We start from the raw sequence: 25,193 nt of genomic DNA, 5'->3' as shown, positions 1-25,193 counted from the left end.
TCTGCAGATCGATCAGTAAAACTTCAAAGTATTTCTTTGCATGTTGTATCTGCGGTCACCTCTGTGTTTGTGGCAGCAGCATTAAAGTTCCTGGTAAGTCATTTGTTTTTGCAGCATTAATGATCTGAGCGCAGACATCGGCCTCACACTGACATGTGCAGAGGATTGTCACAGTGAAGGTGTGATCACACCTCAACAACAAGTGTTTCCTGTTGTGGTCTTTAGCTGCAAACTTTAACTGACTGAGAGACTTGCATCTCAGCTTTATCCTTGTTCAGCTTTAACTGCTCTACTACAAACTGTTGTTTCAGTGCATCTATACACAGTAACCAACGACACCAGTTTCACTGACGGGAGACAGTTAATCTACGTTCAGACCTGCAGACACAGTCGGCCAATCGATGCATCCTGTGTGTGAAATCTGAGGTTTCATTCTTTTAGTCATCAGCCTGTTTCAGGTGATACTACAACTAAGTGGTATAGAGGTTAAGATGCCACCAGTAAACCTCCTCTGTTGCATGCCATTTCTCACCCCTCACTTCCTGTCATCTCACTCTGTACTTTCGTCTCTCAATAAAAAGAAATACCACAGACTACATGTTGTGATGTGGCATCTGTGACATCACTTCCTCTCTGATAAACACCGGTGACAGAAGGAGACGCTCTGCCAGTTCAAAGGAAAGGTCAAGATGAGAGTTAAATTTAAACTTCCAGACTATATTTTCTGCGTGTGTTTAGAGATTACTGGTCATCAGTTCCTCTTTAAGTCATTTTTTCAATCTCGAGAGCCTGTTCTCAGCTCAGTCACGAGAAGAAAATGTTGGCATTGTACTTTTTTGCAAATCGTGATTACATTACATCTGTAGGTTTCACATGCATCATATTAACATTTCTAAAGTGACATAGTATATGAGCTGACTTTGTCATCTGGAGGTGGAGGAGATGGAGGATGGTGTAACACCTAGGAGAGACGCCTGCCAAGCTGCAGAGCACTGTTTAAGAACAACAAACAACAAAAACGGTTGTTTCATGGGGGCACATTGCCATGTTTCCTGCGGCTTTTTAGGCACCAAATGTGGGTGATTTTTTGAGACAGTCGATGTTTATCCAGCGGGGATTGGACCCCAAAAAGCAGTTACTTTCCACAGAGACATCAATGGCTTCTCCAGCTGGGATTGTGTCACCAGAACGGGTTATTTCAAGCCAAAACATGAGCTTTTCCTAACTACATTTTAACCACAGCATTGTTAAAATGTAAAAGGTGCAATGTGTCCTCTACATACATGTGGTTTGCAGAAACGTACAGTGCCAAAAAAAAATTCTGGTGATTGGGTTGCTTTTCCTACTCTGCATGTATAAGCCAGGGTTTCCATTATCTGGTAATTGCAGTTTTGTGTTTGTTTGTTTGGGGTTTTTTTAACCAGGAAAATCTGTTTAAGTCAACAATGTGAATTTCTCCAGTCATGATGTCGGTTGAAAAAAAGCCTAGCAGCCGAATTACATGGGACACGGACGCAGCGCAGCACATCTGCCGAAGATTAAGATAAACGACATAGAACTGTGTAAAAATTAAAAACGTGTATAATCTGTTTACAAAGTATTAAAATGAACACCTCACTGTAACAGAGGCAGTGTGACGCAGCAGAGCAACTTTGTGGGCGTTTTTATATTTCACGGTAAAATAAATGTAAAAGGTAACAACAGTTTTAAACACAGCGGTGAGACAGTAGAATAAAAGTAAAATAATTCCCTCTGAAATGGAGTGAAAGTAGAAAAATATCACAAAATGGAAATACTGCAGTAAAGTGCCAATAAATCAATCCTCACCTGAAGCTCCATCTCCTGCAGGATTTTTGTCTACTCGCTGCTCCTCCAGGTGGTCCTGAGGATCTGGATCACATTTCTTATTCTCTGCTTCGTCTTCAGTATGATCTCTGTCTGCACCCTGAACCTGGTCTGGACTGGAGTGAGGACTTTGTTGCTCCAGATCCTGTTTGAGACTCTCAGGATCCTGTAGGGTGTCCTGGTTCAGGTCTTGCAGTGAATGCACGTCCTCAGTTTTGGAGCGCTGGAGCTCATCATCCAGAGAGGATTCTGGGAAATGTGCCTCCATTATAAGGAGAGTCGTCTTCTGTCAGAGAGTTCAACTCTGGAACGAGATATCAAAACTACTCAGTGACTCATATTCTTACATCATGTTTATTTATTTTACAGCTTTCATCCTCTGATTTCTTGAACTATCCCATTAAACAAGTCTCCTGATACTGATTAAACAACTTTGATGCAGGTTCATCTTATATGTTCTGGATTTAGGTGACCAGAAAACTAAATCAAGTGTTGGTCGTACTCTCGTCTTTATAGGAATCACCAAAATGGTGATCTGCAGGCCAGAAACATTAAAACATAAACCTCAGTTTAGTTGAAGTCCTTTAGACGTTTCATTACAGATATAACCTGCAGACACTGCTGCTGAAAACTTAGTAATCTCCTCTATGTTCTCATCCAAACTCGTCAAGTACAGCCACTTTGTCAGTGGACCTACACGTCAAAATATGATGCACTAGGTACCCTCCTGCGTCCATTTTGGATTTCAGGGATGGCATTTAAATTCACACCTGTTACATGCCTTGTGTCTTTTCAAAATATACTTTCATCTTTACAGGAAATGCACAGTTTCTGCTAATCAAATGCAAACAGTCTCCTGTAAAATAAAGTAGGTATAACTTTTTTTGCTTTTAGGTTTTGGTTCCTGAAGTTTTGGTAACAAAAGCACATTGTTAGATTCAGAAAAAAACATCATAGTTTGGCTTAAAACAAGTACACTTGTTACTTAAGTAATGTCATGTCTTGTGACAGTTCATTAGCTTGGCATGCTACACATACTAGTAGACTATGTTGTTATTAATATAACTCCACTGACTTTTGGTTTCACACAGGAAATAAACAGTTTGACTCAACCACCTCCCCTCCTGCCAGCTCTATTAAGACTCTCTCACTGTTGATGCTATGGTTGTTGCCAGTCGCATCACAAATTGTTGCCAAAGTGTTGCCATTCAGTGCAACGGCATGAAGAATGCCTCTGTGCGTCGGTGTCTCATGCCGAGGTCCTCTGGCAAAGCAGCGGCACTTGATAAGTTGGATTGTTGCCTGCTGCGTCAGAAACTGCTGTCACCTGATGCATTTCATACTGTTGTAAGGGGTGCCTCTGTGCGTCAGTGTGTGATGCTGAGATCAGAAGGTTAGTCTAGGGTTAGCACTGTTGGAATATTCAGCTCGTTCTCACTCCCAACTCATCAAATACCACCTCTCTGTCAGTGATGTTGCCGTTGGACACCAATGCACAGATACACCCTTCACAGTGATATGACACACACTGGGGGCATCAGTTTTAGGGGCAGCAGGCAGGAACCCAACTCCTTAAATACCGCCACTTCGTCAGTCGATGTCGGCATAAGATATGGACAGAGAGGCACCCTTCGCAGCGGTATGACACGCATAAGGCAGCATGTTTTTTTTCTAAACCTAACCACAAGCTTTTGTTTCCTAAACTTAAGGAAGTAAACCTGAAAATGAAGCATTAACCCTACATTGTAAGTTTATTTTGAAAAAAAAAAAACTGTATGCAGAAACTGTACATTTCCTGTGGACATGGAAATGTATTTTAAAAACCCATCCGTAAACGTCCAAGGCTAACATGGGAGGGTACCCAGAGGGTCATATTTTGACATGTAGGTCCACTAAAAAAATAGCGGTATTTGACAACTGGGATAGGAATGTGTTGGAATATCAGCCAAATATAATATGGACTGACAGTTTAAACCTCTTCAGTCTAACAAATGAGTAGACTGCAAAGGGTTAACTCAATATTTAGAGCTGAGTTGCTCTGTTGTAGTTCAATAATGATCACAGGTCACTGAAAACAAATTCAACATCCAAGTTTTCAGAGTATTCTCCTCTGTCACATCACATTCTCACTCCGACCTCGTCACATGTTGACGTTTGGTCAAGGAGCTTCCACGTCCACATGACATGCAAGGTACCCTGGGTGCATTGGTTGTTGACTCTCTGGGACACCGTGTCAGGTTCTCTTCTTTCAAGATATACTTTAAATTTCACAGTAAATTTATTGTTTACATACAGTCTCTTTCAAAATAAAGGCACTACATCAGTATGACACCGCAAATTGACTTTTTTTCCCCTTCAACCACCACCACCACCGCCCCACTCAGACCTTTGCCGCCTTAACTTTCATCCTTGTCCCGCTGTGTTTCCCCCGATGCCTCCGGGGGCCGTTACACTATAACGGCATACCTACAATAAAGGACGCCTTTTTTTTCATTGGTTTCTGACGTTCCAAGTCACTGACCAAGCGCCAGATTTCAATGACTTTGGAGTGAGACTGTGCTCCCTGTCATGAGACACTGTGGGAACATCCACTCATTTCATTCTTCTTTTTTTCAATGTCAATAACACGACTATACAATAGTTTTTACAGAAGAAAAGATCAATGCGACGGCTGATTCAATACTTCTCTACAGTAGTTCTATAACCACATACAGCCAGCTCTGACATCATCTGTCATCATGTTTCAGTCAGGTGGGACGCTGTACAAGATTTCCTTTGTTTGAGACATTATAATCTGTGATGTCTTCAATTTATTTATTTGCTGTCAGATAACACTCAGTAAACAAACAGTAAATCCTGTCCTGCGGTACTTTTACTGTATACGAACGTGTCCTGTATCATCTGAAGCCATTATCCGCTCTGTGAAGTCTCCTCACTTCACAGCAACATTTCCAGCACTTAATAGAGGAGTCCCAGGGGTGGTAATTATGTTTGAGCACAGATAACAAGGATTGCATTTCATACTTGGATAATAACTATTAAAAAGAGTGTTTTCCAATTAATTAAACACACTGTCTTTAAGTAACCTCTGGACATTTGCCCTGCGGGCTAAGCTAATTTATGAGGTACTGGGGGAAAACAAACGAGTGCTTCTTTCATGTGAAAACCTTCACAAAAGAGTGGGTACCATGGAGAATAGGAGCAGAATATTCAACTTTGTACATGCAAATTGTTAACATAACTTTTTGATATGATAAAACCGACTACGGTGTTGTTTCAGGCCTACTGGGGGTCTCGACTGGGCGATGATGAAAGAGTCATGTGAGCTTTTCCGAGCCATTACTTCCTCCTGCAGGAGGCTGCGTGTATTTAATATGAGCCCGAGGAGAAGCCTCTGGAGTATCATTACCAGCAGAGGAGAAGAAGAGGTGCGTTCACCTCCGCCGCCGTGCAGCGCTTTAATGAAAGATGCTTAAAAAAGCGTGAAAATGCCATCCCATAATCTGCTCGACCCATCTGTAGAGGAGCAGCTTAAAACGGCCCATTTCACCCCGGCGGTGCAGTCATGCTCATGATGTGCTTAGAGGGCCTCCTTAAGGAGAATGTTTTCACATTACTCAGGCTTCATTACGCCAAATCAATATTCGTTTAGCATCGCAGGTTATAGACTCCTCCAGGAATCAAACCTCCATCCTCACAGCCGATCAGGAAAATATATCGACACTTTTAATTCAATGTTTTCTCAGCTGCAGCGTTTAACGAGGAAAATGACAGTTAACGAGGAGAGTCACATCTCTGCTGCTGCTGCTGATGAGAACCTTCACAAATCATTTAACTGTGTTTGATTTAACTCTCCATCAGCAGAGTTGTTTCCTGTAAATTGACTCTGACAGTGTTGGCATCAGGAGTTTTAGCTCCTGACCTGCACTGACACCGGGAACACAAAAAGTCCTGAGGCTGAGAGCAGCTCCTAACTGAGCGAGTGAGAAGAATCTAAAAATAAAGCTCAAGTCTTGACACTCTCCGCGGTCTGAGAGTATCTTACAGCGTTCCCATGCTGATGAAATTACTGCAAAAGTTAAGAAATTAGAAAAACAGTTTTCAAGGCCTAGGAATGGTTTGGAATGGACAGCCTTTCTGTGCAGAGTTTTCATGTTCTCCCTGTGTCCGCGTGGGTTTCCTCCAGGTGCTCCAGCTTCCTCCCACAGTCCAAAGACATGCAGGTTAATTGGTGACTCTAAATTGTCCATAGGTGTGAATGCGAGTGTGAATGGTTGTCTACATCTTCTGGGACAGGTTCCAGCCCCCCCACGACCCCAAACATAGTAGCTGAGTCCACAGGGACTTGACTTGGGAACCGTAAGCTCAAGTCTCTGTTCGGACCAAGTATGGAGTGTGGACTGGTAGCTGGAGAGGTGAGGTGAGTAAGGCACTGAACCTCCAACTGCTCGAGGCGCCTGTCTAACACTCTGACATCTCATCATTTAATGCATGTATAGATCCTGTTTGTGCGTGCGTTTGTATTTTGGGCCTGTGTGTATGACAACAGTGTGAAAAGTATATCATCTTCTTCTAAAACACTTAAAGACAAATTGTTGCAGTTTGGGTCCAAACTCTTCCTCCTTGAATGAAACTCATGTTGAAATCATTGAGCGCAGTGATGAAGGAAGTATTCAGGTCCTTTACTTAAGTAAAAGTCCTGCACTGAAAATGTTTGCTTAGTAAAAGTGCGTAAGTACAATCAGGTAAATGTATTTAAGAAATAAAAGTACTCAATGCAGAAAATTCTAAATCCATCTATCCATTTTCAACCGCTTATCTGGGTCAAGGTCATAGGGGCAGCAGGCCAAGCAAAGCACCCCAGACGTCCCTCTCCCCTGCAGCACTTTCCAGCTCCTCCAGGTGGACCCTGAGGTGTTCCCAGGCTAGATGAGATATGTAATTCCTCCAGCGTGTACTGGGTCTACCCCGGGGCCTCCTACCAGTGGGACGTGCCCAGAACACCTCTAACAGGAGGCGCCCAGGAGGATCCTGATCAGATGTCCAAACCACCTCAACTGACCCCTTTCGACGCAAAGGAGCAGCGGCTCTACTCCGAGCTCCCTCCTGATGTCTGAGCTCCTTACCCTATCTCTAAGGCTGAGCCCAGCCACCCCACGGAGGAAACTCATTTTGGCTGTTTGTATCAGCGAACACATTCTTTCAGTCACTACCCAGAGCTCATGACCAAAGGTGAGAGTTGGGATGTAGATGGACCAGTAAATCGAAAGCTTCGCCTTCCAGCTCAGCTAACAAATCACACTTACAATTAACCCAAGTAAAGTAAAAGTACCTCAGATTTGTACTTTAGTGAATGTACTTAGTTACATTCCACCACTGATTCAGTGTGACTTTCACTCACAGAGGATAATTATCTGTGAGAATAAACATCCTTAAATCCACTTAGAAATCATAAAACAAAGAGGCTGCAGAACTAACCTGAGAATCATCTTGTTTTTAAGTGTCCTTCAGTATCAAAGCAATCCAGTGATAGTTTTTCTGTACGTCTACGGATACTCTGCAGACAGGAGCTGCTCACACATCATCCAGCACACTGTGACTACGTGTGGACAGACTGGCTCAAGTTGCAGCTCACAGCTAATCACTAAATTCACTGTGATATTTTACTTCCTGTTTACATCCTCCAAAGTGTTGTGGGAACTGTAGTTACAAAATCTAGGGCACAATTATTTACAAAGTAAAAGCACGACTAAAACAGCAGTGATAAAACTCAATAACATCATGTCGCTCTATAAACAATTAATCAAGCAGATAAATCAGTAAAGAGAATAATGTTAGCTGCAGCTGTAGTTTACACACACACACACACACACACACACACACACACACACACACACACACACACACTAATTGAGAGGAGCTGTACACACACAGTTCTGTACCTTAAATAGCTGCTGGATAGTTCAGTAGTTTGGATCAACAGCAATTAATCAATGAAGCTCCTGACGGCAGCTCGGCCTGCCACCTGCACGCTGCTCTCTGCTCTTACCTGAAGATCTCTGCAGCAGCAGAGCCTCAAACACCTCCCGACTCCTGCGTCCATCCAGACCGCATCATAACTACAACAATACAGACCTGATGAAGACTGACGCTACTTTCACTCCTCAGTCTTCCTTCAGACACTCTGCTAATTATAGGACGCACAAATCAGATTAGACTGCGGCTGAGAGCAGAGCTTAAACACACACTGACCTCGAGCCCACGCTACTCCGACAACACCTCACCGGCTGTTTGGACACTATAATCTTTACATTATTAGAATTATTATTATTAAAGAGAATGCAGTGTGAGAGCATTTATACATTTTAATGTTACTAAGCTGCTTCCAGGACTTTAAACTGCTCATACACTTACAGAACACTGCAGAATCCATCCACACAGTGTCTATACTACCAGTACTGGAATCAGAATCAGGATTATTGTCAGCTAGAGATGGTATTTTGGTGCATAAAAATAAATACAGTAAGAGTAGATGAAAGATTAAATGCACTTGCACTTCTATAGGAGTCACGTTCACACATTCACACACTGGTGGCTGAGGCTACCACACAAGGTGCAACCTGCTACTCAGTTATTAACACACACACACACACACCAATGGAACGGCCATTGGGAGCAACTTGGGGTTCAGTATCTTGCTCAAAGATGCTTCAACATGCAGACCGGAGGAGCCGGGGATTGAACTGACAATCTTCAACCAACTCCGCCCCATTAAAGCAAGCACCACAACAGTCAAGAGACTTAAATAAAACAGATAAATTGACAGTAAAAATACTATGAATTATATTTCCAATATATAAAATGGAAGAGCTGTGCAGAACAAAAGATCCATCTCACGCTCTAGACTCATTACCTCATCACAATTCATACAATAATCATCTGTGTCACGTGTTGTAATGAGATCAGAAAAAATGCCTCATGTTTGCTAAGTTATTTGGGGTAATTAAAGGGTTAGTTCAGATATTTTGAAGTGGGGTTGTATGAGGAATTTATCTACAGTCAGTATATTACATACAGTAGATGTCAGTCAGCATGCCTCCAGTTTGGAGAAGCAGGCAGGAGTCCAACACAGAAGCTATGCAATGTGCTGCTGTGGACAAAATGTATTTGACACCTAAAAAAAAGTCCCACTGAAAATAAATCAATATCAGTCTAAGTGGACGTTATATTGAGAGTATTTTAATTGCTTTACCTTAATGTCAGACAGCACGTTTCAATAGGGAAGCTGTTAACGACTTCAGTTCTCCTCAAAGCCAGACTCCATTGACAAAAACAGTAATTTTAGCTTGCTGAACACAGGAGCTGCTGGTCTAACACTGCCTCGATCAACTAGTTAGCTTATGTTATTGTGTGACTTTGGAGAATCTGAACAAACCCTTTACACACTAAAGTCACTAAATGACAAAAACTAACCAACTGATCAAGGTAGCAGGAGACCAGCAGCTCCCATGTTCAGCAATGCTAAATCACTGTTTTTCTCAATGGAGTCTGGCTTTGAAGAGAGTGATGTAATGGCTTCATTTTCCGTTGGAAATCACTGTCTGACATTAAGGTAAAGTGGTGAAAATATTCTAATTATAGTGTTCACTTAAGCTGATATTGATTTTTTTAGGTGGCTAAAATATGCGTTGTTGCTGACCCCGTCTATAGCAGTACATCGCTGAGTATCTGTGTCTGTACTCCTGCCTGCTTCTCCAAACTGCGGTGTTCCAACTTACATCTACTGTATGTAATATACTGTCTATGGATAAGTGCCTCATATGACCCCACTTAAAAAATGTGAACTATCCCTTTAAAGTAAATTTAGTGCTATCCTGTTACAACGCTCATAAATAAGGGCACAATAGCTGCTTTTAATGATAAAACAAATTACGCAGTGATGTTATTCTGATGCTCGCCCAAACCACACAGCTCAAATGTGTGTTTCCATCCATGTTTAATGCATACTGTACGCTTTATTCCAGGGCTGGTCGGCCTTCATTGACCTTTCAAAGGCTCAGTCAGTGGTATTTGTTCATTTATAAAGCCACACTGGGTAAACTCCCTTCATACATTTGTACTTTGATCGAACAGAGATCTGATTGTAGCTACAGTAACTGAAACTACGTGAACTGGTCTCTGATTTTAAAGCTTTCATAAGTACAAGGATGAATAAGTCGGTTGGGTCTTGTCATCGTGCGCAGGTGTGCTAATACTTCAACGGGCTACTGTGTATCTTTATGTTTTTTATTGTGTTGTTGTTTGGCTGTAACTTTCTGTGAGCTGCTGTCTTGGCCAGGTCTCCCATGTAAATGAGATTGTTGATATCAGCGGGACTTAACTGGTTAAATATGTTAAATAAAAAAATTTAAAAATAATTTGTGTGGAAAAATCACAGGGGAAACACAAGAATAAAAAAAACTGTACATCTGTCTAAAAATCAGAAACAAACAACTGATGAAAGAGCCAGATACTGACAAAATAAGGCATCTTTTATCGTCGACATGATACGTGGCCGATTGCTGTAATGGTTTTCTCAATAATGGGATCAATAAAGGTGTATCTTATCTTATCTTTAACGGCGCCAGGCAGCATCAGGGGGGAACGTGCCAGGACAGGGACTAAAGTTAAGGCGGCGAAAGTCGTAGTGGGGCGGGAGAAGTGGTGCATGGATCCAACAAACACAGACTTTCACCTGAGAAAGTGGTGTGTCCCATAAGATTCTAAAGCCAAACCTTGGTCTTTTTTCCTAAACCTAACCATGTTCGTCGTTCAAAGAAAAAAAAAGTTAATTCACTGTGTTGTACCGACATAGTGCATTTATTTTGAAAGAGACTGTATGTAAACGTTAATTTCCTGTGAAAACAGGACAACAGGCAGAAGTTGACACGGCGTCCCAACGTCAACAACCAACACACCCAGGGTACCTTGCATGTTGTATCTGGACGTGGAAAGTCCATGACCAAATGTCAATATGTGACCAGGCTGGAGTGAGAATGTGTTGGATGAAAACATGATGAGGAGACTGTAGAAGGATTTCCATCATGTCCTCCATGGTTTAAGCTTTGACTGAAGCTCACCTCACTTCTTCCTCTGCACTGACCAGCTGGTTCTATCCTGCTGAGACCCTGTGTCCTCATATAAGGACATTACATTTTTGGGTTTACTGGACCTTGTACTTCATTCTACTTAACTTAGACCTGTTGTCCTCGTTTGTGGACACTTGGTTGTGCCATCTAGTGGTAGTTAGGCCACAATACACTCATCCATGTAAAAACATGATGGCAGCCATCTCTGCCAAGTCAGTGTGCAGCCGACTCAGACACAAAAGTGGTAAAGATCCAGAACCTGATCACAGTATGGTTGAAACTTGTTTATTTATGATTAAAATTGTTTGCAGTTTGATATGGCAACAAAAAATTGACCAATTTTAGCAACAGTAATAAGCTAAGACGCTGTCAGGAAGTACTCGTTTGAAGGCATTGTGACTTTATTATCATTGACAGTATTTAGGGTTTTATACTTATCAGGTCCTACTTACCCCAAATAGCAAGGAGAATTTAAAAATGCATGCAAAACAAAAGTTCAGGTCTCAGGAGGAGATATATATATATATATATATATATATATATATACATATATGTATATATATATATATATAATACTAATATTCACACAGCAGACTTTGGTCGAGTTTTTTCTGCAGATTCTGTTCAAACTGGAGCTAAATTTGGATGGAAACAATGTGAAGCAGTGGATCCATTATTTTGGGGGTTTTGGGGAACGCAGCATCACATCTCTCTCGGCCGCTCTCCTCCCCTCCTCCCTCCTCCTCCTTCCTCCTCCCTCCCTCTCTGTCTCTCAGTCGGTCTCAGTCTCAGCAGTGTTCAGTCGAGCAGCAGCGGAAGTGGAAAACTTGCAGTAGAAACACACAAACTGAACTCAGCACCTCCTGCGATGCTCCTGGATGCTCCTCCGTTTTTAAACCTTCTCTTCCCTCCTTTTCTTCTTCTTCCTCTTCTTCTTCTCCTCCTCTTCTTCCCTCTGCCGTCTCGGGGAAACGCGCGCTGTGGCTCTCCGATGTGAGTTCGCCCGTGCGTAATAGTCCGGCTCCGTGCGCGCCGTCATGGCTTATCCTCAGGGTTTCCTCTTCCAGCCGTCCGTGTCCCTGTCTCTGCACTCCTGCCCGTCCTTCAGCTCCGGGGTCATCTTAGGACCGAGGACGGAGGAGCTCGGCCGCTCCTCTTCGGGCTCAGCCTTCGCTCCGTACTCGGGATCAGCGACCTCTCCCGGCTTCAACTCCCACCTACCGTACGGCGGGGAGCCCCGGGCCGCCGCCACCCTCAGCTCGTTTGTGGTGAGTGTCGATCCGCAGCGGAGCGGCAGGTGCAGCTGGGGTTGAGTTCAGGTTCTGGGGTTTTAGTTGGTGAAAGTGTCGCTTGCGGTGCGTCACGGAGCTCAGTGCGTAAAAGGAAAGTGTTAAAGAAGCTGCGTCTGAAAGTGAAGCTTTAATATTTGTGCGTTATGGATAAAGTAATGTATATATATTTTGTCATTATGAATCATTAACTGTGTGGCTGGAACATTGATTTACTTATTATCATTTATTTAGCTGCATGTTTGTAAAAGTTTTTATTTTTAACCACACTCAGCAAACATCAGTCATCAGTTCTTGTCCTTCACAAATCTGTTTATAATTTCATGTTTCTTAATGTTGGTGAAAATATATTAAAAGCAGGATAACGCGCTAAAATCCGCGAGCTGTGTTCGGATAAACAAAAACAAAATCACTTTTCAGAGTAATATTATTATTATTTTTATCCCCCAAATCATTTAGTCAGGAGCTGCACCTGTTTCCTTTTCTGCTATTTTTTTTTTTTTGTTTAATTGTTTTTGTTGCTTATTATTTTACAAATCCTTCCCTGAAATTAATTTCATTTATTGCAGAAACTTCAGTCACACCTTTACCATGTTTGTATTAGAGAGATTTTAATACATTTTTCTTTATTTACAATTTATTAAAGAATTAACAAAAACAGAATCCATGCAACTGAATCCATCAACACTCCAGTGATAACAATAGTAATTCTTTATGTGTGTGAAAATAAAAATGGATGTTGCAGCTTTAATTTGAAAGATTAAAATGTGATTGAAAGAAAGGAAATAAAAAAAATAATAACAATAATAATAATAGTAATAGAAAAAAAATAGATTTAAAGTATGTGGACTGTTCGTGGTGCATGGCCTGGGTGGTTTTTGTTGGTTATGATGCACAACACTGCCGCGTGTAAATTAAATTCTGTTTGTGTGTGAAAATAAAAGCCTATGTTGTGGCTTTAATTTGAAAGATTAAAGTGTGATTTAAAGAAAGACAAGAAGAAATATAATAGTGATAACATAATCCAAAGTAGGTGGACTGTCGGTGGTGCAGACAGTCCGGTTGGTTTTTGTTGGTCATGGTTGGTTCTGAATGGTTCTGGTTGGTTCCGCAGGGTTCTGCATGCACAGAGCTTCTGTGTCCAAATTAAATTCTGTTTGTGTGTTTTAATTAAACCTTTATTTAACCGTGTTAGTCTCATTTAGATTAAGAATCTGCTCGTTAGAGGAGAGCTGCCAAGAAAACAGCTTCAGCTCACAAACGTTAAAGCTACAGACTGTGTGTGTGTGTGTGTGTGTGTGTGTGTGTGTGTGTGAAGTCATGCAGAGAAAATAAAAAGAAAAGAGAAGAAGATCTCAGCTGGGAGGTCAAACATCTCATTTATAGTTTCCACTGATTAATGATTTCTTGGCTTCCTGTTTCAGAGTCCCAGCTATGATCCGTCCTCAGGGATCTCTGGCTCCTTAGACTACCACCCGTTTGGGCCCCTGGGGCCGTACCCATACGGAGACCCCTCCTACAGGAAGAACGCCACGCGAGACGCCACGGCCACGCTGAAGGCCTGGCTCAATGAGCACCGGAAAAACCCGTACCCCACCAAGGGGGAGAAGATCATGCTGGCCATCATCACCAAGATGACCCTGACTCAGGTGTCCACCTGGTTCGCCAACGCCCGCCGGAGGCTGAAGAAGGAGAACAAGATGACCTGGACCCCGAGGAACAGGAGCGAGGATGAGGAGGAGGAGGACAACATCGACCTGGAGAGGAATGACGACGACGACGAGCCGATGAAAGCCAACAGCGACGAGCCAGAGACGAAGAGCGACACTGGTGAGTGGAGTGAGGAGAGTGTCTGTTTCAGCTGAAGCTCTTTTGTCCATCAGACCTTTAAATTATTAGTCTATTAATCAATTAATCCTTTAATTAATCAGTACATTGACAGAAGATTAACCAGCAGCTATTTTGATAGTCAATTAATCGTCATCTCTTAAATAAAAATGTCAAATGTCCTCTGGAAGTTGAATACTCTGGTTTTGTTTTTCTTTTACGTCAGTAAACTGAACATCTTTGTGTTTTGGACATTTTGTCAAACAAAACAAGACATTTGAAGACGTCACATTGAGCTCATGTTCTGACATTTTATAGACCGAATAACTAATCAGTTAAACAAGAAAATAATCAACAGATTAATCAATAAACTTTAAACCATGACACAAACTCAGACTGCTGATTCGATGCTACAAGACTAACAGAAAGTCGTGACATGAAGAATCAAACGTTCTCTGGTTGCAGCTTCAGTAAAAGTCGCAGTACTGCCCTTTAAAAATACTTCATTACAGCTTAAAGTCCTGCAATAAAAATGTCACTCAAATTAAAGTACTTTTTTTTGCAAAAAAATAGAAAAATGCCCCCTGTAAGTGTTTCACTATCATATAATAATATATTTCTATTACTGATGCATTCATGTGTGATCAGGATTTTGCAGTCAGTGTGGAGCTCATTTTCATAGTTCTGCACACTAGTTCATCTTTATCAATGCAAACAACCCTAAACCTTTAACTATAATATTCTATAAACTGAATCTATATAGAAACAAGTGACTACTGCTGTGGAAAATTTAAAAAAAAAGTAGCACTGAAATGGAAAAACTCTGAAAAAACTGAAAGCTACCTGCAGACGAGACGTCGGGCTGTTGAACGTTCTGTAGTAAACATGTGTGACTAGTATTTAAGTAAATGTGTATAGCTGTATAATGAGAAATATTTTATCCGCTTTAATTAAATCTGCATGTCACCAGTTTCAGGTCAGATCGAGTCATCGGCTCGTCCGCTTATATATTTGAACGTTTTTTCACAGCGTCACTCTGCGGTCTCATATGGAACTCTTTTCTTTGCTCAGTGTTTTAGGGGCTGCTAATAATAATTCATTATGTATTAATATGTGGATTATTTTCTAAATGAATCAATTAGTCATTTGATGTATAAATGTCAGAAAATGATTAAATATGTCAATATCTTCAAATGTCTTGTTTTATTCACAACCAAAATATATTCACTTTACTTCACATTCAGAGGCATCATTTTGGCTTTTGTTTCATAAAAAATGACTCAAACTGATATTACCCTATCAAAATAGTTGGCAATTATTTTATATCAACCAGCTAATCATTGCAGCTCTAATGTTGTTTATAGTTTCATTATGTTAGTTTCATGTCAGATTGAATCTGTGAGCTTTTGTCTGTTTGTTTATGAAAAGTGTGTCGGTGGATTAAAACCAAAAATATTAATTAATTAATCAAGAAAATAAAATGTTGATTAATTGATAAAAAGAATAATGATTAGTTGCAGCCATATGTGGATGTTAGTGTGTGTGTGTGTGTGTGTGTGTATTTCCTGCTGACCTGTATGTTTATGTGCGTGTGTGTGTGTGTGTGTAGCTTCTCGTCTTCCTGCCTCTGTGGGGACCTCGTGCGTGTTGGTGTACAGAGAGGACAGCGGCAGCAGCAGCGACACCGACCGGAGCTTCACTGATCCCGACTTTAAAGACTCAGGGGACAGGAGGCTGCCCCTCATTCCGCGCCCCACTTCCACAGGGGCCCCTCCCCACAACACACCACCGGGAACAGTCAGAGTGTCGGAGCCACAGCGATCATCGAGCCCACCGTCAAAGGAGCACGTTGACTCCTGCAACCCCATCCAGGGGCCAAACCCAGCCCCTAAACCCAAACTGTGGTCGCTGGCTGAGATCGCCACGTCTTCAGATAAAAGTAAAGGATGTAGTGACTCTTCACAAAGCGTAGGGGCTCCCACCCACCCCACATCCACATCCCGGACCCCATTCTCACACAGCACTGCCCTGCCCCGACACCTCTACTACACCTCCCCCTTCATTCCCGGATACTCCAGCTACGGCCCTCTGGGGCCCCTGCATGGTGGCCCTGCCTCACATTTAAATGGATTACAGCAGACGATGCTGCAGAGAGCAGAGGCCATAGCCAGAGACTGCAAACTACGCAGTCAGAGCCAGCTGGACCTGCACGAACTCAAGAAGGGCATGACGAACATGTGACCTGAACCTTTAACACTTTATTTACTGGGACCAGTAGACCTGGACCCTGGAAGCAGTAAACCTGGGACCAGTGACCCTGGGACGAGTGTTGGTGGAATTCTCCCATGAAATGTCCTGGATATCAAAGAAAACTTTATCGAACACAGACTGCCTCCTGCAGAGGCCTCTGACTTTTATTTAGAAACACAAATATTCAATTTTAGACGGTTTTTCTATGTTGATAAGATGTAACCTTTGTAGTGCGTTTCTGCACAGAACATGAAGTATCATTAAAAGCTAGTTTTATTAATACGGATCTGACCACCTGCCATTTGTCAATGGATGTTACACTCTTACTCACCTTAAATTAACGACTCAGGAAAAATATGATCAGAAGCTTTTAATTAGATCAACTGCAGCGTTTCAGGAGAAACTAGATTTACCACCTTGCAGACGAAGTTACAGTTTACATCCATGTCTGTGAGAACACGGATGCTTCACACACATCTTCCTTCCAGTAGCGCAGAAGATCTATACAGTTAGCACATTTTCAAGATCAGTGTCACCAATTCAGTATCTGATTGAATAACGGCCTGAAAAGTGTTTTTGCAGAACATTATGATGTCACATTGAAGTTGACCTTTGACCTTTTGGATATAAAATGTCATTTCTTCATCATCTTGTCCAGTTAGACATTTGTGTGAAATTTTGTCAAATGAATTCTTGAGTTATGGCCAAAAACACGTGGGGGTCACAGTGACCTTTGACCACCAAATTTTAATCAGCTCATTGTTGAATCCAGGTGGACGTTTGTGCCAAATTTGAAGAAATTTCCTCAAGGTATTCTTGAGATATTGCTCTCACAAGACCGCGACAGACGTAAAAACACAATGCCTCCAGCCACGGCGTAGAAAGAAGTTGAAGGATAAACATATGCAAAAATTCTACCTCCTTCTCTTCTTCATATATCATTCAGTATGACTTCTCATTATCTCTGATGTCCATCCAGAATAAACTTCCATAAAGTCACTCAGAAGTCACAGAAAAAAAGAATCATCATGTTTTTAGGTTTTCTTCTGTATCAAATTAACAGACACTTTGACTACATGGAATTGAAGAAAGGATAAAAACAGGTTAAGAAGCTATTCAGACTCAATAGTATTAAAAAGTCTTAAATTTAATTTACAGAAGTTAAATGTCTTGTCTTTTGGCTGCTGTAGGCAGTGATGTTAATTCTAAAATCTTTCTGTGTGTGATTGTAGGCTGTCAGCAGATGTTCTACACCTTTCTTTGTGGAGTTTCAGTCAAACTCCATCACTACTGCAGCTATAGCAGCCAGGAGATGTTGTGTTAGCATTAGCAGCTTTGAAGCTTCAGTGATAATTAAATGCAAATATTCAAAGTTTTGACGTGATGTGATGCAACCGGGGCGGTGTGGCATAATCGGAATCAATTATATTCATATGGTCTAATCAACAACCTGAACTCAACCCGACTTTAGTGGGACTTGGCACCCCTAAGAGTGTGAGAGAGGGGAAGAGAAGGTGGAAGGTGGACTATTGTACGCAATGTTTCTGTAAGTTATTAATAACCAAACATCGGGGGCAGGGCTGTATCACTAGACGCAAAGCAAGCACGTTATTACAGTTGGCAGGTGTGGATAACCGTCCGCAACTCTTCTCTTCTGTTTCTGTTTCTCGTCAGACTCCCAATTTCATTGCTTGAAGCAAAGGTCAATGACTGTGCTGAAGACGCTGGTCTCATTCGTGTCCAACACTTCCTTTGAATTTCCTCCACCAGTTTACTGATGAAAAAATAAAACTAAAACACAATGCATTCAAATACTGATTTAAATGTTGATTATCTTGGCAGTGATTGAAGCTCTGGAGCTTTGAAGCATTCGGGTAACTTCTTGTGTGAAGGTAATATAAAATATCCACAGTGTAAATGGCGGACTCCGCCACCGACAATGAAGGCTACTATATAAAGAGATAATTACTGAATGTCAAAACATTAAATGACTACTGCAAAATAAACCAATTGGCTATAAATAGATTAAAAGATGTGGTATGATTTCATAAAAACATTCATGATTATAACGTTAAATTAATTTTTAATTGATTCATTCATTTTCTGTGGCTTATTCAGGTCCAGGTCACATTAGTTTAATTAATCATATCTTTAGAAATTATTATTATTTACTGCTGAGAAGTGCTGAAAAAATGCAATATAATAATAATAATTTCTGAGTCATATGGTCCCGACTGGTTTTCCATCAGCTTCTTTAATGTGGCCAGAATGATGTTTAAACAGATATAAAATATTATTCTATGTGTGATTACAAAGGTCTTAAAAAGTCTTCAATTTATCTGTGTGAAATCTGCAGAAATCCAGGGGAAGCTTGCCTAAGGCGCCAAATCTTCTCGGTCCAGCCTGTTGTTCTGCATTGTGATTTAAAGGTCCACTGTGTAAGATTTAAGGGGATTTAGTGGCATCTAGTGGTGAGGATTACACATTGCAACCAGCTGAAACTTCTCCTGGTAAAAATTCCGTCAGTCAACATGGCAGTGTAAAATGGCGATCTCCGTAGACGAAGACCTGCTCCCTATGTAGATATAAACAGCTCAATCTAACGTAATTAAGACACAAAGATTCTAATTTTCAGTTGATTATACACTAAAGAAAACATACTTATATTATATTCGCCTAAATCCTACACACTGAACCTCGTCTTCAAGTTGTTTCTTATTTCTGCCGCTGTCGTAACACAACAAAAATCTACCATTTCTTACAACACGTGAAATAATAACAACACAGCATTAACACAATTATCACAGTAAGTTAACATGTCTTGATTTCATAAGTTATCAGCTATATGCACCGAACAGCTTCATATTTTGGGAGGATAACGAGACATATTGCTTTGCATCAACTTATGAGCCACATATCGCTGACAAGTGTTAAACAACCACAACTCAAAAACTCTACATACTCAACACACTGGAACATTTAAAGGTATACTGAGTTAACATAACACTGGAACCTCTCAGCACTAATCTAATAACTCATCGCAGAGGAGTTTCTTTCAACATTTGATGGGACACAGGTAGCTGAAGGTCGGGAGGAAAATTAAGCATCGGAGATCTGCATTCTGGCAAATTTTTCCGCATCAATTTGCGGTGGAAATCAATCTGCTATCAACACGTATAGTAATAGTGACACCTGGTGTTCACAAGAAGAACTGCAGCAAGACAAATATAGATTTAATTTTAAAATAACTCACCGGCCATTCAGCAGTCCCGTCCACTAGAAACTGTGTTTATAAATCAGGAAATTAAAAAACGCATTCACGTCTCACACTGCAGGGGAAAAACAAATGAAAAGTACACATTTATTGACATTTCGTCATTATGTTGATAGAAAATGTAACACGTTTTCTTAAAAATGTGTTTGCAGTTGGAAATTAGTTACATGTAGATATCATTTTTAGGAGACCGAGTTTAAATGAAGGCATTGGGAAAGCCCAGTCTCCAGAAAAAAATGGTACCTTTGTGCGTTTCTGTAAAAAAAAACATAAGTACTGTAAAACTTCAATTTAACGCCCAGTCCCTTTTGCTTGACCAGTGTGGCTTCACATTTTGACAAACAAATGCCTGTCTCCATTAGAGTAAATGCTTGATCTGGTTGCCATGCAGCTCATTTTTTTTAAGAAGTTGTTTGGATCTACCTTAAATTATGTGCCCATTCCTGAATTATTCTATAAGTTATTCACATTCCTTTAGTCTGTAACAGTCCTCAGATCAAAGGAATCAAACAGGTTTTTCATAAAAAAGTATGGAGCTAGATCAAATGAATGATTCATAACTAATATATTATGTAAGCCTTATTTTTAAATAAGTAATATTCATACTGGTTTAAATAAACAATTTGATTGCATTACCTGATCTTTGCTGATCAACAGTTTTGTGGTTAAGGAATTAAAGGCCTGTCCCAAACACAGGCTTTATGAGTTCAGTGATTTAAGCAAATAATAGCCCGGGCTATTAATAGAAGTTTCACAGTATGTTAAATTTTTATGTTACATCAATGTTTCTAAAGCAATGTAGCACATGAGCAAACTTTGTCAGCAGGAGGTGGAGGGGACGGTGGATGGTGTGACACCAAGGAGAGACCACTATTCAAATAAACAACAAAACCAGTTGTTGTTTTGCCATCAAACATGGGTGATTCTTCGTGAAGCATTGCTGTTTTTCTTGCAAGGATAGTGCCACAAAAAGCGGATGTTTTTTACCGAGACATCGCTGCTTTTCCCCCACGGTTTGTGCCCCAAAACCAGGTATTTCAAGCCCAAACACAATCTTTTCCTGACCACAACCAGGTGACTTTTGTGCCTAAAGTGTTGTTGAAACGTAAAGTTTAAACTTATCTGCTACATAATAACGTACAAACTAGGGCTGGGTTAAAATAACCAATTCACCCGATTCAAATCGATTTTCATTTGAATGATTTGATATTGATTCATAAAATCCAAGACAGATCTTTTAATATATAGGTTTCCTCATTCACATTCTAGCAAAGGAATCAAATCAGGAAATCAGTGGCGATACCCAGCCCTTGTACAAATGTAACACATCAGTGGTTTGCAGTAATGTACGATGCCAACATTTATTCTGGTGATGGTCGCCACATGGCCCGCAGGCCGTAGTTTGGACACCTCTGATATAAAGAGAGTGATTTATTCTCTTTAAGCCTACAGAGTTTCATTTTGTAACAACAGGAGAGTCGACCTGTGTGTAGAGAGCAGCAGGTCTTTATATCAACATGTCACACACACACACACACACACACACACACACACACACACACACAGTGCAGCAGTAGGTAGCATTAATCTGCCCATTGAGCTCTAACAGCTGCTCTGACAAACGGGAGGAAAAAGCTGGAAGCGGTTCAATTTCAGCAGCGAGAACATCGGCAGTTAAGAAGCTTAAATCTTTTACATTTCTCACATTTCTCACATCTCTCACATTTTCTTGGGGCATCTTTGAGGAATTAATTGTGTAAATTTCAGATGGAGTTGCTTCTCTTTTGAAGCGGGCGGATTTGATCCTGATCCTACAGCAACAAACACGGAGTGTGTGTGTATCAGTATGTGTGCGAGAGAGTTTAATCTGCGAGGCTGAAAGGGTCCACGCTTCATGTTTCATGTTTCATGTTTTTATGTTCAGGAGGAGGAAGAGGATGCTGTGAGCACTGAGGACGCTCAGCCCCGTGGAGAAAGTTTTTATTCTGAGGGTTGTTCATGTTTATCTGTCAGCTGTAGATTTCCTGCAGTGGGACTGAAGCATTACAGAGCATTGCCATCTGGGGGCTTTACTTCACTACATTTATCTGGAATTACTGGTTTCTTTCCAGATGTTACGTAAAATACAGCTGTTGTCTCCAAAATCTCAACTTCTCACACGTCTTAACAGAAAAACAGGATTTTTTTTTACTTGATAATTTATTTTTTTCCCCTTTAAATCCGAAAAATTGAAAGCATTATCATTCAATTTTATTTGCAAACTCCAAAACATTGCTCTTAAGTAAAAAAGAAAAATATTTACACGTGGAATGTGGAGGAGAAAAAAAGGTCAAATCCCCAAACTGCCAACAGAAAAACACAAATACACTTCAGAATAAAAATACTGCAATCACATTTAGTCTAAAAAGTAAGAGGAAACAAGTACTGGCTGTAAAGTAATTTTTTCTTTTTTTTTCTTTCAGGCTGCCGTGGGAAAAAAAAAAGATCTAAATTGACTTAACACATTATTTTATTATTTTATTTTATTTATTGATTCATATAGTTATTTAGTTATCTTATATTTTATTTATTTAGTTGGTTATTTTATTTTTTATTTTATTTTATTTTATTTTATTTTATTTTTGTTTTTATTTATTTATTTTGATGGGACAATGCAATTTAACATAGTTCCAATACAGAGTACGGGACTAACAGAGAGCTTATAGCTGTTGCTAATTATCAACTCTTGTCCCCAGTTGGGCTTTTACATGTACATCTAAAACGTTATTAAATATATAAAGTCTAAAACATCATACAACCACAATACACTGAACATGGAAGGCACAATACAATACACAAACCACAATATACCAGTACACTCACACTAATACCTCTTAAAAGTTAGAGTGCACTCAGCTGAGAGTGCGTGCAGCTCTGCTTTGCTTTTAACCAGCACTTGACCTTTGTTGTGAAGGATGTAAATCTGTATTCAGTTTGATTTTAGTTGGTCATGTGATTTCAGTGACTTCATCCCTTTATGGAAAAAGCTGATTCTCCAAATTTACATTTACAATATGGTAATTTACAGCTGCCACCCACACTGCTCCTTGTTACTCTGTTACTGTCTTTGAATAAATCTGGAAAGAGGCTCTGGATTTGGAGACAGTATTTAACTTCTGTGTCTTTCAACTGATCTGAAATAATGTTTTAAATTTAATACAAATTTTCATTGCTTTTTTTTTGTCCACCTGACACTGTGACTGCTGGATTCCAAAATCTACCAGCCACTCAATATTACCAGTGTTTATTTATTTGGCTGGTTGCTGGTGTTAATTTTCTACCCTGCTTGTAATTGAATATTTTCCACCCTGATTTTTTGATTCTTGTTTAAATTCTTTATAAATAACAACTTCGAAGTCAGACTGTCACTTTGATTGCTGCTTATTTAGTCATGAGTTTTTCATGTTTTAGAGAAATACTAAATATTTACAGTAGTGAGTATGTCACTCAGGTTATTAAATATTTCCATTGTTAGACAGACAGAAAATCATGGTTTATCTATGTCTCACTGTAATAAGAGTATAATGTGTCTTTGTACTATAGCTGCTGCTTAAGGAGAAACTATATGTTTAACTTTTTCATGTAGGTGAAGAAAAGTGAGTCCTGACACACTGTCCTACTGTTAATTGCAGTAAACTTCATTAAACAAGCAACGTTCAGGTCCTCAGACCTTCATCGGGTAAAGTCCGAGTCTGAGGACTGAAACATTGGCTGCTTAATAATGTTTATTTCAAGTAACAGGACAGTGTGCGGGAATTGTCTTGTCTTTACCTATCATAGGTCACATATCACTGCGACTCTCACCACCCTCCACTGCCTGATTGATTTTTAGATTATTTCCAATAATTTTTAAAGCTCAACATGTGTTAGCGCCGAGTTATATAGCTGAGCTTCTGACTACCTGTGCTCAAGGTCATGACCTGAGATCCTCAAGCCTGCCCAGTGCTAGCTTTCTTTCTTAGCTGGTAACATTTTTTTTTAAATATCGTATTGTTTTGTTGTCTTTTTTTATGCACTTTGTGAAGCACTTTGTAACCTTGTTTGGATAAGTGCTATACCAATAAATATTATTACTATGGAAAATGTATTCCCCAGCACCTGTTTTTAAAGGCATGCATGAGCCTCCACATTCTACTTTTTCATTTAAACATTAAAAGTTGCTTTTCTAAAAGGACTCCAGAGGTGAGAGCTGCTTTTACAGAACAGGGTTAGGGTTAGATTTCAAGAATAAAACTAAATAGATTTCATTTTTTATATTAGAAACAGGAAGCTGTGTTGAATTGTTGAAAAAATGAAAATGAAAAAATGGGAGTTTTGAAAATAGCCTTCTAAATTCTGCACAAACTGCAATTAAAGAAAATAATAAAGATAATACTGACATGAAGTGGTGGTTTTAAAACCGACAGTTTCATAGAGAAGAGTGTTAGCAAGTAGCAGATCTGTGTGAGTCCTCAGTTTTAACTCCAGGCACTGATATTCTGCTAAATTCAACCCGTTTGGATTTTTTTTTTTCGACATAAACACAACATGTCAGCCCCCCCCCGAACAGCCTGCTTCCTGTAAGCCTCTTGCTTCCAGCTGCGTGTTTACACCGAGCTAAATGCTGTCAGACAGCAGCGAGCGTGTCGGCGAGCCAGCGAGAGGCCCAGCCGTGGGCCGTCTAACCCTCAGGACTGGACCAGATGTCACTCAACCCTCCTGCCTCACCCCACCATCAGCCACAACAGCTGGGCTCACAGGCAGACCAGACCAGCAGACAGCAGCTCCCTGCAGCTCCCCGTAATGTGCTGCTGTCCCTCAAAATACACCAGTGTCCCCAGTGACGCTCACTGCAGCCACTGGGACTAAACCAGTCTGCTGCATGTTCACATCCACAGAGCTGGTGCTCCACTTTGTTCCTCACATCATGTGTGAACATCACATCAGAGTCTCAGAGAAATACAGGAAGCTGTTTACCTTCACTTCCTGTTGGTTTGTACAGAATTCCTACAGAAAATAAATATTCTGTCGGCCGAAATATGAACAAGATTTTAACATGTTTCCAAGTTGTAACTGTTTACAACAAACAAAGATGGAGTCTTTGCTTAAATTGTACAACTTGACCTAAAATGTAAAAACGCTACCTGGAACAAATGATATTCTGTAAACTGAACAAATATATGTTTCCTGATACAAATAAAGACGTAATTCTGTATACTAATTAGTAGAGATGCATGATATTGGATTTTTGGCCAGTATCCCATATGCCGATTTAACCTTCCAAGACCCGAACTTTTATTTGGTAAGCATTTTTAAGTTCTCCCAGATATTTGGGATGAGTAGGACCCCATAAATATAAAAAACACAACATTGGCATCAATAATAAAGTCCCAACGTCCTCAAATGAGTACTTCTAATTAACAGCGTCTTGGCTTGTTATTGTTGCTAACATTGGTCAGACATTATTAATCATAAATAAACAAGTTTCAACCATAAAATGTGATCAGGTTTTATCCACTTTTGAGTCGGGATCGGCTGCAGACTGACTTGGCAGAGATGGCT

General features: G+C 40.4%; 2 protein-coding genes across 2 annotated transcripts in view; one reads left to right on the top strand and one right to left on the bottom strand.

Annotated features, from left to right (window-relative positions):
- LOC125887850 (ankyrin repeat domain-containing protein SOWAHC-like) overlaps positions 1-25,193 on the bottom strand; it is an 81,695-nt gene that overhangs the window by 49,340 nt on the left and 7,162 nt on the right. Inside the window, exon 2 of the mRNA XM_049574936.1 lies at positions 1,828-2,149. Coding sequence (XP_049430893.1) covers positions 1,828-2,113 — 286 coding nt within the window. The 5' untranslated portion in view covers positions 2,114-2,149. The remainder of the gene's footprint in view (positions 1-1,827; positions 2,150-25,193) is intronic.
- irx5b (iroquois homeobox 5b) lies at positions 11,755-17,325 on the top strand. Its single transcript, XM_049573677.1, has 3 exons — positions 11,755-12,241; positions 13,687-14,092; positions 15,699-17,325. Exons 1-3 carry the CDS (start codon positions 12,011-12,013, stop codon positions 16,328-16,330), a joined length of 1,269 nt encoding a protein of 422 aa, XP_049429634.1. The 5' UTR covers positions 11,755-12,010; the 3' UTR covers positions 16,331-17,325.

Source organism: Epinephelus fuscoguttatus, linkage group LG4, assembly GCF_011397635.1.
Source record: "Epinephelus fuscoguttatus linkage group LG4, E.fuscoguttatus.final_Chr_v1".
Lineage (NCBI taxonomy): Eukaryota > Metazoa > Chordata > Actinopteri > Perciformes > Serranidae > Epinephelus > Epinephelus fuscoguttatus.
This window is presented reverse-complemented; position numbering and strand designations above follow the sequence as displayed.